Here is a 13,314-nt window from a genome sequence, read left to right as displayed (position 1 = left end):
GACTTAACAAATCAAGTGTAAACTCAATTAATTAAAAGCAAACAAGTTTATTTTACTAAGAACCAAATTTACCAAGAAAATCGAATTAATAAAATTAGAAGTTTATGACAAACACAGTAGAAAATGCTACAATAACTCAATAAGTACTCAAATTAAATTTATACAGTAATGAAAAAGGTTTAACCGGGGAGAACAAGATGACTCGAGCTTTGATTTCGTGTTTAACCAAGTCCAAATGAAATCGGACCAAATTTGGCTCAAATCTATTGGATTGGCCAGGTCTTTGGAGTGGACCAGTCTATAGACACCTCTAATTAACTGTTACTAATTAACTTTTTTTTCCTTCGTATCGGTGATACTTTTCAATTGAATCGACTACATGACATGTATATTTTAGGTTAGAGAAAAAAAGAATGGAGAGATGATATTGTATAGATCTAAACATGTATTTGTGTAGCCCTTGAGGGCCAAGTTAGAAATACATTATGATGAGTTATTAAATAACTAACGACACATGAATAACTAATATTGATTAAAAAGGAAAAGCACATTTCTCATAAGGGACTCTCTAATTCTAAGGTATTCTCTTTCTTGTAAGTGTATCCACTTGATGCCCAAAGAAAGGCCCCAAAATTAAGCAGAGATATGACAAAAAGAAAGGCATAATAATAATCTAGGTGAGAATCATTAAGGTTGTTCCCTATCCATCTCTTACCACTGACTTTCCCAGTAACGTTATCCGTCATAGTCACCAAAAACGTGCAAAAAAAGCTCCCAGCAGCAACAGAGCTTGTGAAAAACGTTGTTCCAAGACCCTTCATTTCTTCAGGGGATTGATCATAGAAGAATTCCAACAAACCACTCATAAGAAATGTGTCTGCTATGCCAAGTAAAATATACTGTGGCAACAACCAGAATATGCTCATAGGAACTATCTTTTCATGGCCACTTATATGTTGCTGTGCTATCACATTCATTCTTTGAATCTCTACGGCGCAGCACACAGCCATTGCTACCGCCTGCACAGCGATTCCTGCGCCCAGCCTCTGTAGCAACGTGATTCCTCTCATGTTTCCGGTTCTCCGGCGCATGAACGGTACGAAGTAAGTGTCGTAGATTGGGAGGGAAATGAGCATTGTGACAACTAGGAAGCTCCAGAGGGAGGCGGCCGGAATGCGAAAACTCTGGCCAAGGCTTCTGTCCAATGTTGTACCTTGTTTGACAAAAATGGTCATCTCTACTGCAAGGAAATTGCTTGGAATTAGCATTAGTAGCCATATTTCAAGCATTCCTAGAACAAGCTTTGTTCCTTCTACTTGAGTCACTGTGCATGCTGCATTTTTGCTCTCTTTTATTGCTGCCTTGTCTAAGAACCTGTAACAATTCAATACTTTTTAGCTGTGCCATTTTAGGACTACACTTCATAATTCATCCCTCAATCTAATTTTCCATCTTATAATTACTTATCCAGTAAAACATTAAAAGTTTAACTATTTTGTTACTACTTTTAATATTTTTACTATTTAAAAGTTTGTAGTTCAATATAGATAAAAAAATTTAAATAGGTCTTTCAGTCTTTGTTAACAAGATATGAAATATTTTTAAAATATCCGTTTTTTTTAATGTAAGTTAGAATATTTTAAAAGTAAATATTCTAAAAAATTGTATTTTTTTCTAAAAAGTAATTGAAAATTTTTATTTAGTATAAAAAAATGTTAAACTGTACGAAGTAATTAATTTAAGATTTAGTGAAACTCCACCTTGCATCAAATTAATTAAACCAAAATTAAATTAAGAAGATCTATACCAGCTTATTACCTAACCTGAAACGGGGAGTGTGATGGATTTGCCTCGTTCCACTATTTACATAATGTTGCAAGTCAAATTCATGGAGCTCTGAAGGAGAAGTAGGAAGCTGAAGGTTTCTATTTGTGAAGGCAAGAAGAATGACCCTAATGAAATCCTTTTCATGGCAAGTCTTGGCATTTCTAGATTTGTGCCTATATAATGGGGTGCCCAGAAAGAAAACAATAACCGAAAATAGAAATCCAATAGCACACAAGGCATAACCACATTCCCATCTAACCTTCTCTTGAATGTAGACAACAGCCAAAGTAGCAACTAAAGCACCACATGATGTGTGGAAAGTCCACCAATTGAAGAATGAACCTTTGAGCTGCTTCTCTTTTGAGTTGAAATCATCAAATTGATCAGCACCAAAAGTTGACATGTTTGGCTTCAATGCACCACTTCCAATTGCTATAGTGTATAGTGATAGATTGAAGAGTGATAGTTGTAAGTTGCTTGCATTGCTGTTCCACTTTGGTCTCAAGCTTTTCAGCCAAGTAGTCAGGACTAGAAGCACAACTCCCTGTGTGTGTCATAGTGAAGTAGTCTCTCATATTAAAAATTTATCCATCACAGTAGTAATAAATTAATAGTAATATCTCAAATCGATTTTAAAAAAATATTTAGTTGGATAATTTAATCTTTATAAAATTTTGATAATCGAATCAATTTTTAAATTATTTTGTCAGAGATCAATTTTCAAATCAAATTTTGATAAAAAGTTAGATAAATCAGTTTCTATTGTTATTTAATAAAGACAAATTTTTAAAAATTGTAAAAATTTTCGGATCAATTATTTTATATAGACAGATAATCTCATGTGAGGACTAATTTATCTAACAAAATTAAAATTTGTGTGAATTAAATTAGTAATTAAAATTCGTTGAGAACTAAAATATCGGACTAATAATTTTATAACAAATGATTTGGGGTATTAGTGTATTAATTATGAATTAAAACTTACTATGGTATATATGAGGAGTGAAAGAGTGACCGTCCAAAAGCGCCCCATGTAATGAGAATCAGCTATGTAGGCACCAAGAATTGGGGTTATCCATGCTACTCCTGACCAGTTATTCACATCGCTTATTGAAGATACCAAGTCTTTGTGGAGTTGGCTTGTCATATAATTCACCAAATTAGCAGCTACTCCAAAGTAGGCAAATCTTTCCAATGCTTGGTATGCTACCATTAATACATACATACATACTCTCGTCATATATTAATTCGAGTCATCATAGTAATTCTGTATTCTATATAACCCTAAAGTTTTATATATATAAACCTATATGTGAAAGCAAGCAACTAACTTCTAACTATCTAATATCAATATCATCATGAGTTGCTAATTTTTTAATCATAACTTAAAAATATCTGAGAGAAAATTATATACCAAGAATATATCTGCAAGCTTTCCATTGCCCAGTTGTAGAAGAGAGCACTCGTTTTCCTCTAAGATCAACCGTGCCATCCTGAGTGTAACTATTTTTGTCCTCCATGTCACAGAAAATTTTGTTGTGATGGAAGCAATAATTAAGATTCATTGATGGAAGAAGGAAGATGAATCTATCAATCTATCTATACATTTATTTATGTGGTATATATCATTCTTTGGTTGAAGAAATAGGCAAATTTCATGATTATTTTATTCTTTGAATGGATTCTATGCGCCCTTTCATGTGTAATGAAGCAATATGATTTGGTCCTTACGAGTTATTGAAAAGAAAATTATGAAATACGAAAACGAATTGAAAGATCAGAAGAGGATGGCCTATAATTCGCTATATGCAATTTGTGCGATTCTCTATTATATATAATATAATGTTAGTGTATGCTAAATTAGGTATTAGTATAAAATATATATTAAGATATAAAATATATATTAAAAATGAGTTAAATAATATATATATTTATATAGATTGATTTTGATAATTGATTTTAATGAATAAATAATATTTTTATAATGTAATTGCTATATCTTTTCCATGACATTTGAACTTTGACCCTTCTATAAAGTCTAAAAAATGTAATAAAGAAATTATTGTTGGATCAATAACTCAATAACTTGTTTGGAATTAACAACTTTTTATTCTAGGTAAGACTTGCTAAATGATCCAATAATACTTAACACCTTAAATACTTTGAATGCTATTTTTTCTTATTTGGGTATATAATTAATAAGGTATTGAATATTCAAAATCGTTCTGTTTTGCAATTGATTTGCTATTTTGTAATAAAGAGTTTAAAATATCAGTTTCTTCTTTCTTTCTTTTTTTTTTTTAAATCAATACAAGTCTTATTAATTATATACGTGTCAAGTGTCAACTACTCTTCTGCATGTGTAAGAATTTTATATCGGATTTGTTTTAATAAATAAAATAAATATAATATTTAGAGTTAAGTACGATTTTGGTTTTTAAGATATAAGTCGAAAATTTTTTTTATCCCTAACCTTTTTTTCATACAAAATCATCCATAAAATTTAACTTAGTTTTAAAATCGTCTTTTATACCTAAATTTTAAATTTTATTACCAAATTATCCATAGCTAAATAAATTATAAAATAAAAAAATAAAAAGAGAAAAAAAACGGACAAGAGGGAGAATGGTGGGGGGAGGGAAGGAGAAGGAGGGGGATGGGGGAGGGAATCGACGTCATTCTTCTTTTCCTTTTCCCACCACAGCTCCAATGCTCCACCCCACATCTCCTTGCCCTCCTCCCTCTTCTCCCCTTTGCGCTAGCTCCGTCGTGGTGAGCTCTCTGTCCCCTTCTCCGCGAACCAAAATCCCCCGATCCTTAGCGCCGCCGTCGACACCTAGGCCATCGCGACATCTCCCTCCTTCGTCCCTTCCCAATCTAATCGTTCACCCTTGCTCGCCCTCAATTATTCTCTCAATAAACAGAGATCACCGAAGCTGACCTCTTTTCTCCAACAAGCTACCCGCGACATCACCATCTTCATCAGCTTCTCTCTCGCTGAACTAGAAACTGGACAGCCCCTGTTCTCCCTCCACCAGCAATGGCCAACACTGCCACTACAACTCCACTTATTCTTCTTCTGTTTCTTTTATTAATTACATTGTTAGATTTGTTGATTTGTTGATTTTTTTAATCACATTATTGTTGTTGACTCTGATTCTATTCTGATTGATTCTATTGTTCTTCTACTTCTATTTCTTCCTGATTCCATTCTTTTGTTTCTGGTTGGAATTCCTGATTCCATTCTTTTGTTTCTGTTTCTTCTTGTATTTTGCTGGTTGAAATTCTGTTTTTAATTTTTTAATATTTGTTAGTTGAAATTTTGTTGCTGTTGTTGAAATTCTGTTGCTGCCTTTGAAATTTTAGTTAAAATTTTGTTAAAATTTTAGTTGAAGAAGAAAAAGAAAAACAGATGTTGCTGTGATGGAAAAGAAGAAAAAGAAGAATAGAAATAGAGTATTTTGATGAAGAAGAAAAATGGTATTTTGGTTCCGAACGACGATTTTAAGACCAAGTTAAACCTTAAGGACGATTTTGTATACCAAAAAAGGTTGGGAAAGAAAAAAAATTTTCGGCCTATATCTTAGGGACCAAAATCGTACTTAACCCTAACATTTACGTATATAGTCACATTCCAAGAAAATTAAGCTTTTTTAATCTAAATTACTTATTTTGTTTGCAGTGAGAACGATATAATTATGAACATATTTCATTCTAACTACAAATGAGATATACTGAAAAATTTTAAGAGATATATTGTGTGAAAATAAGATAAATAACAAAGTTCAAAATACACGTATTTTATTGGTACTGAAACAAGATAAATATATAATTATCTCATCGTCATTGCATATAAAATATATGTCTAACTATTTTGTGATATATGCTCACATGACAAAATTGTATGTCTATATAAGTGACTCATTAAAGCTTGAATCAATACAAATCTTGAATCTTAGTTATTTTCATCTGATATTACTTTAACATGTATGGTGGTTAGTAGGAAAAGTTTAGAGGGCTATCAACTTTATTAAATTCTGGCCAGCATATAATCAACAAAAGAAAAATGAGTAATCCCACACTATTGGATGAAATCTCACACCATTAAAAACATTATCGATGGCTACTTGATGGCTACAAATCACAAAAGTTACTGCCCCCTAGCACTCCTTGTGGTTAGTATATTGTTGTAAGCGTTTATCCCAAGACATCTATGAAAGATACTGACGAAGGGATTTTATACAAATACCCCGAGTTGGTGTTGCATTGGACTCTTTGTGTTAATACATTTGAGGTGTTGAAGAACCTAATATTGACAAAGATGGGATACCTCAGTCTGAACGAGATTAGGAGAATTGGGTACAAATTCTTTATAGTAGTGTCCAACTGAGAATTCAGATTTAATATTTTTTAGATTGAAGGCGATGATCATGTGTATGTGATGTTTGAGGTTCATAGGAGAATCTTAGTCCACTAAGTCATGAAGTTGTATGTTGAAGTTAACGAGATTGATGGCGATGGAACAAGTCTGTCTATTTCCACAACATAGGATCCACTAATAGCAACATCTCTTTTGCATTACACTACACCTCGGGCTGGCAATACGGGCTAAAGTTCACTGGGGTGATCTGCTGAACTAGCAAAAAAATTTAAAGATGTGCCGGCTAAAATATTAAAACCCCCACATTCAAAAACCTGCCTAACCTGCACCGCAGGCTTAGGTAGGAAGGGACAGATTTGCTTGATGGGATTGCTCTTTATGCACACACGCGCGCGTACGTGCGCACGCACGCATGCACGCGCGCACACACACTGCCGACCCCCGGCGCCCTCGGCCCTCTCCTCGCACCCCTTTGTCATACCTTTCCCTTCATTATGCGACGTTCCTAGCTTCTAAGCCTCAACACTTGCTGCTTTGCCGCTGGCACTAGCCATTTTTCACTGTCATCTGCTTCATGCCTTTGCCAACATCTCTTCCTCAAACAATTAGTCTTTGTTCTTGCTAGTTCTGGACGTCGTCACTCCTGGCCAACGCCACTGCTCTTAGTTGTCAATGTTGCTTCCTTGCCGTCGTTGCTAGATACGTGTATATTCTCTTTGTATAATCAATGGATCTATGGTTTCTAGGTTGAACGGAGACGACCACTACAAGAAAATAAGCTTTCTGCCACGCTTTTAAAGCGTGCCGAAAAGTGCTTAAAAGCATACCGATAGCTTTTCGCCACGCTTTTTGAGCTATCGGTATGCTTTTGAAAGGGTCACATCTGCGAATGTGCCGGTTGCTCTATCGCCACGCTTTTGGTGACCTATCGCCACGCTTTATTTTTTGCTACGCTTTTAAAGATCGCTACGCTTTAAAAGCGTGGCCATATGTGCTAGATATGGCTACACTTTTAAAGCGTGCCAATAGCATGATATGGGTATGCTTTAAAAGCGTGCCAATAGGAGACAAATGGCTACGCTTTTAAAGCGTGCCAATAGCAAGACATATGGCTACGCTTTTAAAGCGTTCCAATAACGAGATCTAGCCACGTTTTTAAAGCGTGGCTATAGCTAAATCAAATTTAAAAAAAAATGGTAAAAGCCTACATGTGAACACTCAAATTTATGTTCCTACATTCAATATTGGGTAAAAGCCTACAACAATGTCATCTGTATACATGCAACGGTTGCGTACATGAAATTTACAAACATTAACAAAAATGAATCTCTAAGAAGAGAATTAAGAATTATACAAGACACAGATTTTACAAATTGACTCTAATGGCTTCATTTTCTTTGGATATTTCCTTCGCTCCTCGGTTCTATCACCTAGTTGACCAAAGTCATTAGCGCCTGGAAAATATCATAAGCAGAGTGTTAGACTCTTCTATCATTTTTTTTTATCTTTGAAGAACACTAAGATTTATCAAATATCAAATGTAATTAACTTTAATTTTTTATTTTAAACTTTGAATAATAAAAAAACAAAACCGATATAAAAAAATAGTGCATCCTCAGGTGAAAAAATAAGAGAAGATGAACTGACGAAGAACATATTTTTTTTAAGGGGTGCTTATGGGTACGGGTAACTCGATTATCCATCCAAAATTAATCCGATCTAATTATATTGGTTCTGGATTAGATAGATAATTAGGTTCAATCAGGTCAGACCCAATCAAATTCGATCTTAATTGGTTCGGATATCGGTTATGAGATTGTGGAACCCGAACCAACCCGATTGCCCAATTAGTTTAATATTAATTAAAAATAAATAAAATCTAATAATTGATACAGAAAAATTGCAAACAATAATTCCACCGACAAGTATACCGAGTTGTATCAAGTAATAAAACTCACAAGAGTGAGGTCGATCCCACGAGGATTAAAGGATTAAGCAATCAATAGTTAGTTGATTATTCTAGTTAGACAGTTCATATTGTTGTGATGAGCAAATAGGAAAAGTAAATGACATGAATTAAAAGAAAGCAATAAATGACTAAAAAGTAAACGACATAAATGTAAAGTGCAAGAAATTAAAGTGATGGAAAGTAAATTGCAAGGAATAGAAAGTACAAGAAAGTAAAGTGCAAGAAAGTAAATGATGGAAAGGTAAAATACTAGAAGTAAAAATAAAAGAAAAGCATTGGGATCAAGAGATATTGCATTCTCAGGATCAACAATTCTCATCTCCTCTTTAATCATGCAATCATTGATCTCTTGGCAAATCATAAGTAATCAAACCCCAATCTCTTGGTGATTTGATTTCTCTTAACTTGATCAAGCGCCAATTTCTTGATCTAATTGGTCATGAGAAGAGATGAAGTTCAATTTCTGATTCTAAGGCCACACAACCCTCAAAACCTGAATTCAAAGTGGTTACATGTCACATACCGGACTAAGAATGTATTGATCAAGAGGATTATGAGAGAAGAGTCTCAAACTGAATTTCATAACTCCTTTCTCAAGTTCATCATGAAATTCAAGTAGACCCAATCCCTCTTTCGATAGTAATTGGATCTATGAAGCACAAAGACTCTCTCTAAAGCAACAATAAAAGAAGAATTGAAGATGAAGAATGAAAATAAATCAACCCATTAAATTGCAATAGAGCTCTCTTTCCCAATGAAAAGAGTTAGTAATTCATAATAAAATATTTACAAAAGTGGGTGAAAGAAAATGGAAAATAAGAAGAATGTGAAGTGTGTGAAGAGAGGAGTCCGAAGACCCCCTCCAGGATGGTCCCTGTAGTGTGAAAACTAAAGCCTATTTATAACATATCCTAAATTACAAACTCAAATGAAATTGAAAACAAATTACAATCAAATGAAAATTAGCTATTCTAGATGATTCTTGTGGCTTTGATTGGTTGACAATTGTGGGTTTGCTTGCTTAAAGTTTAAGTGGACTTGGAGTGAAATTAATTGAACTAGAATGATGCTCCAAGGGTCCTTTGGCGTTGTTGGCATCAACGTTGGCGTTGCCAACGCCCAAAGTGGCATTAGTGATATAGCATTAGCGTGGTTAATGTTTTTACAACCATGCATATGCGTCACCCACGCGTACACGTCATCACTGGTTTCGGAATTTTTCACGCGTATACTTCGCTCATGCGTGCGCGTCATCACTATTTTGGCACTTGTCACGCGTACGCTTAGCCCATGCGTGCGCGTCATCACTGTTTTTGGCACTTTCCACGCGTATGCGTCGTCCATGCGTACGCATAGCCTTCCTCGCTGGCATTATTGAGATAGCGTTAGCATTAACAACGCTAGGATCTGGCGTTAGCAGGGCAGTGTTAGCGTCAACAACACTCTTCTCACGCGTACGCGTCACCTTGCAGAATTGCCACTCTGACGCGTACGCGTGGATTGCCAAATTTTCCATACACACTATCGCAGGCATTATTGGAGCTAATGTTAGCGTTACTAATGCTATGCCTGGCGTTATCAGCACTATAGTTAGCGTTAACAACGCTTTCATTATTCTCCAAGTTGGCATTGGTTGCCTACGTTAGCGTTGGTAACACTTTTGCTCCTTCTTTTCTTCTTTGTTTTGTGATTTTTGCTTCTTTTTCTACCATTTTCTACAACATTCATCAAATCAAAAGATCAAAGCAATATATGACTTAAGCACCGAAACACTTCCAAAATTAAGCTTTAAACACTAATTTCCTATATGAAAAAGCATAGAAAACACAACATAATGCACAAGCATCAATAATATATATACAAATCTATCTCCTAATCCTAAAGTCTTTCAAATTATGACAGTTGTTTATACTCTGGCCTAAAACTTTAAGTCAGACCCAAAAATAGACAAAGTCCAGGTACAAAGGACAGATCCACTTCGCCAATATGCCTGACCTCTTAGGGCCGACCCACAAGAAAAAGAGTAATTTTTTTTAAACCCACAAAAGGGAATCAGTTCAAAATATCCAAAAAATTACATTGTTCAAAATCCACAAACTTGGGAATTACAGTTTGGAAATAAGAAGAAAATAAAACTAGAAGGCTTCTTCAGCAGCTGGAGCTTTCTCTGGCGAGTTAGATTATGACCGCTTCAGGTTTGGCTTGAGGGATCTCGCCAGAACTGGTCGGACCAGTCTCTTCGACGTCAGGAGAAGAAAGAACTTGACTAACACCTTTAAGCTTTAAATCCTTAGAAAGAGATGCGTCTATAGAATCTGGAAAAACAATCCTCCCCTCAATCACGACCTTGTCAGGATCAATGAGGGAGGTCCATCTCGGGTGCCAGAATTCGGAATTGAGCCTTCAAATTATCAGCCATCTCATCCATGCCCTGTACTACTGATAGCTATAGGTCCTCATATTCTTGTTTAAGTTTTTCAAGTTCCTCCTCTCTTCGAAGCCTCTCCCCAGAGACTCATCGATATTAGTCTTTTTCTGTAAGCCCTCTACCATAGCAAATGCTACCTCAAAAAGCTCCACCTTTCATGATGCTTAGCAACATCAGATGATAAAGTCTCCTTCTCTACCTCTTGCTCCAACTTGAACTCCTTCAAAGAAGCTACCTCTGCCCAAAAGGCAAATAACTCACTTTGGGCAGCATCAAAAGGAGTCTCGCAAAGTCTTTTAAGCAAAGTTGAACACACCCCTGTTGTCCAAATTCCATCTCGGGCAAGCCGCTCCAGATGTCTTTCCATAGATGCATCATCCATGCCTATGGAACTGTGAGGAAGAATGTACTTTTAACATAAGACAACAACATTAAATCCCTGCTTGTAAGCACTCCCGAACTGTGAAGAAGGAGTTTTTCTTTTCGGGAGCCACTTGTATCAGACTCCTTTAAAGGTTCTTTGAAAGAGGGGGGACGAGAGAAATAGTTCGGGGTGTGGACTCTTTGATAGGAGGAGGGAGAAGTGCCAACTTGCCAGAAGAAGACGAGTTTGACTTTGAAGGAAATGAAGTACCACTCGAATTCTCGGCCACCTTCAACTGAACTAATCGGATGGCTGCATTCTTCGCTTGCCTTAACCTCTACAAAGCGTCCGAGCCACTAGTCATTCTCACTATAAAAATAGAAGATAAAAGAAGTTTCAAAACTTATAATTCAACAAATAAAAAAGGGACTATCTACAAAGTTAAAGCCAGCTACCTAGTTTGGTACAGACGTAGCTGGGCTTGGCTATAAAAAATTTCTTTATATTGAGGTGAGGAGATCAGCCGCAACACTCCTGAAACAACGCTACTACACATTCTTCAACTTCATTGAGGTCATCAATATTAAATTTCACAACATTAGAAACCCCCTCCTAGTACAAACAAAAAATAGGCTCATCTTTCTCATTACTGAAAAAAGGTCGAACACCCCCTATAGTTCAGACTTTGAAAAAGTAATTTTTAAAATCATGAAAGAAATCATCAAAAATGAAAAATACTTTCTTACCCTGAATAGCTCGGAAGGAACCCCGAATGTTGCTTCTTAAAAGTAAAGGGTTTTGTAAGTTGGAAAAGGTAAAATAATCTTTGGAAGATAAGGGAAGATCGAGCTCCTAACTAACTAAGTGGTAAACCTTTATAAAACCTTAAGAGTTTGGATGGAGCTGAGAAAGGGTAACACTACAGATTTGTAGGATTTCTATCTCAAAGTCAGTAAAAGAGAGTGTAATCCCAAACCTAGTGAACAAACACTCGTACATAAACAAAAATGGTTTTTGAAGCTATTAAGTTGGGAAAAACAAATCCTATCATCGGGATCGGGAGATTTTAATTCATACTTTTTCTTCTCCTCTTGAATTCTACAAATTCTGTGTTGAAGGCAAAATTTCTCTATATATTCATTATCAACTATGGGGACAATGGACAAAACTGTACTATCTACCCAATCTAAATTGAAAGAAACTCTAGAATATATGATGAGAACTACTGAGCGAGACATAAGAATATACCTACAAGAAAGAAAAACAACTATGTTACTACAATAGTAACCAAACAAGTCGGAAATCATCACAGAAATAAACACATTCTGCTTCAAAGACTTACTATGGCTAAAAGTATCCCCCACTTAACAATCTAAAATGGCATCATTATCAAAAATAATAATGGCACTATCTAGGGGCAACATAAAGTCACAGTCAGGATTACTTTAAGATATTATTACAAAGACAATCAACTATGTACCATAATACTCAAAACAAATACTGATTTCACAAGCAAACAAAAACTACTACATTTTCAAGCAAAAGCTACATTCTTGCATAACAGAAGGGCAAGACAATGCCATCACAGGATTCTAAAGTCATAAAAATGGCTATCGTCACAAATCAAAAAATCCCTAACAAGAATTAAATAACAACCATTAAGAAGAAGAATTGCTAACCTTTGATGATGAAGAAAATGAAAGTACGCATGAAAGGATCTTGGGGAAAATAACTGATAAACTACTATTTTATGATTTATCTTATGCTCAATTGAGTGGTTTATATCAATCCTTTACTCACTTATTCATATGATTTGCATGAGTTTACATTTTTCCTTCTTGATTTTGTACTATGATTGAAAACATGCTTCTTTGACCTTAAATTTCCTATGTTTAATCCTCTATTATTACCATTCGATGCCGTGATATGTGTGTTAAGTGATTTCAGAGATTAAGGGTAGGAATGGCTTAGAGGATGGAAAGAAAGCATGCAACAATGGAAGGAATACAAGAAACTGAAGGAACTTCTAAGCTGCCCAGCTTGACTTCTTCGCACTCAAACAGTCATAACTTGAGCTACAAAGGTCCAAATGATACGGTTCCAGTTGCGTTGGAAAGCTAACGTTCGGGGCTTCGCAACGATATGTAATTTGCCATAGCTGCTTCGAAGCCAGGCAACGCAAACGCGTGGATCACGCGGACGCGTGACCTGGCAAAAACCCAATCCACGCTAACGCGTGGACGACGCTTCCGCATGACTTTGCAGCGACCTGTACGTACCAGAAATTCTGGGCTATTTTTGTCCCATTTCTTGGTCCAAAAAACACAGATTAGAGGCTATAAAGT

General features: G+C 35.5%; 1 protein-coding gene across 1 annotated transcript; it reads right to left on the bottom strand.

Annotated features, from left to right (window-relative positions):
- Window positions 1-427: 427 nt before the first annotated feature.
- LOC112782235 (protein NRT1/ PTR FAMILY 5.1-like) lies at window positions 428-3,633 on the bottom strand. The gene is made up of 4 exons (XM_025824583.3): window positions 3,242-3,633; window positions 2,813-3,033; window positions 1,824-2,371; window positions 428-1,374 (listed from the first exon to the last, which is right to left on the bottom strand). Exons 1-4 carry the CDS (start codon window positions 3,390-3,392, stop codon window positions 555-557), a joined length of 1,740 nt encoding a protein of 579 aa, XP_025680368.1. The 5' UTR covers window positions 3,393-3,633; the 3' UTR covers window positions 428-554.
- Window positions 3,634-13,314: the final 9,681 nt, after the last annotated feature.

Source organism: Arachis hypogaea, chromosome 20, assembly GCF_003086295.3.
Source record: "Arachis hypogaea cultivar Tifrunner chromosome 20, arahy.Tifrunner.gnm2.J5K5, whole genome shotgun sequence".
Lineage (NCBI taxonomy): Eukaryota > Viridiplantae > Streptophyta > Magnoliopsida > Fabales > Fabaceae > Arachis > Arachis hypogaea.
The sequence above is the reverse complement of the archived record's forward strand: the minus strand, read 5'-3'. Positions and strand labels throughout refer to the sequence as shown.

Excerpts from the sequence above, each read along its gene's own strand:
- LOC112782235 (XM_025824583.3), bottom strand. The coding sequence starts at position 3,392 with ATGAATCTTAATTATTGCTTCCATCACAACAAAATTTTCTGTGACATG. Across the intron at positions 2,372-2,812 it reads CACTCCTCATATATACCATA|GGAGTTGTGCTTCTAGTCCT; the intron begins GTAAGTTTTAAT and ends TGACACACACAG. Across the intron at positions 1,375-1,823 it reads CATCACACTCCCCGTTTCAG|GTTCTTAGACAAGGCAGCAA; the intron begins GTTAGGTAATAA and ends GAATTGTTACAG.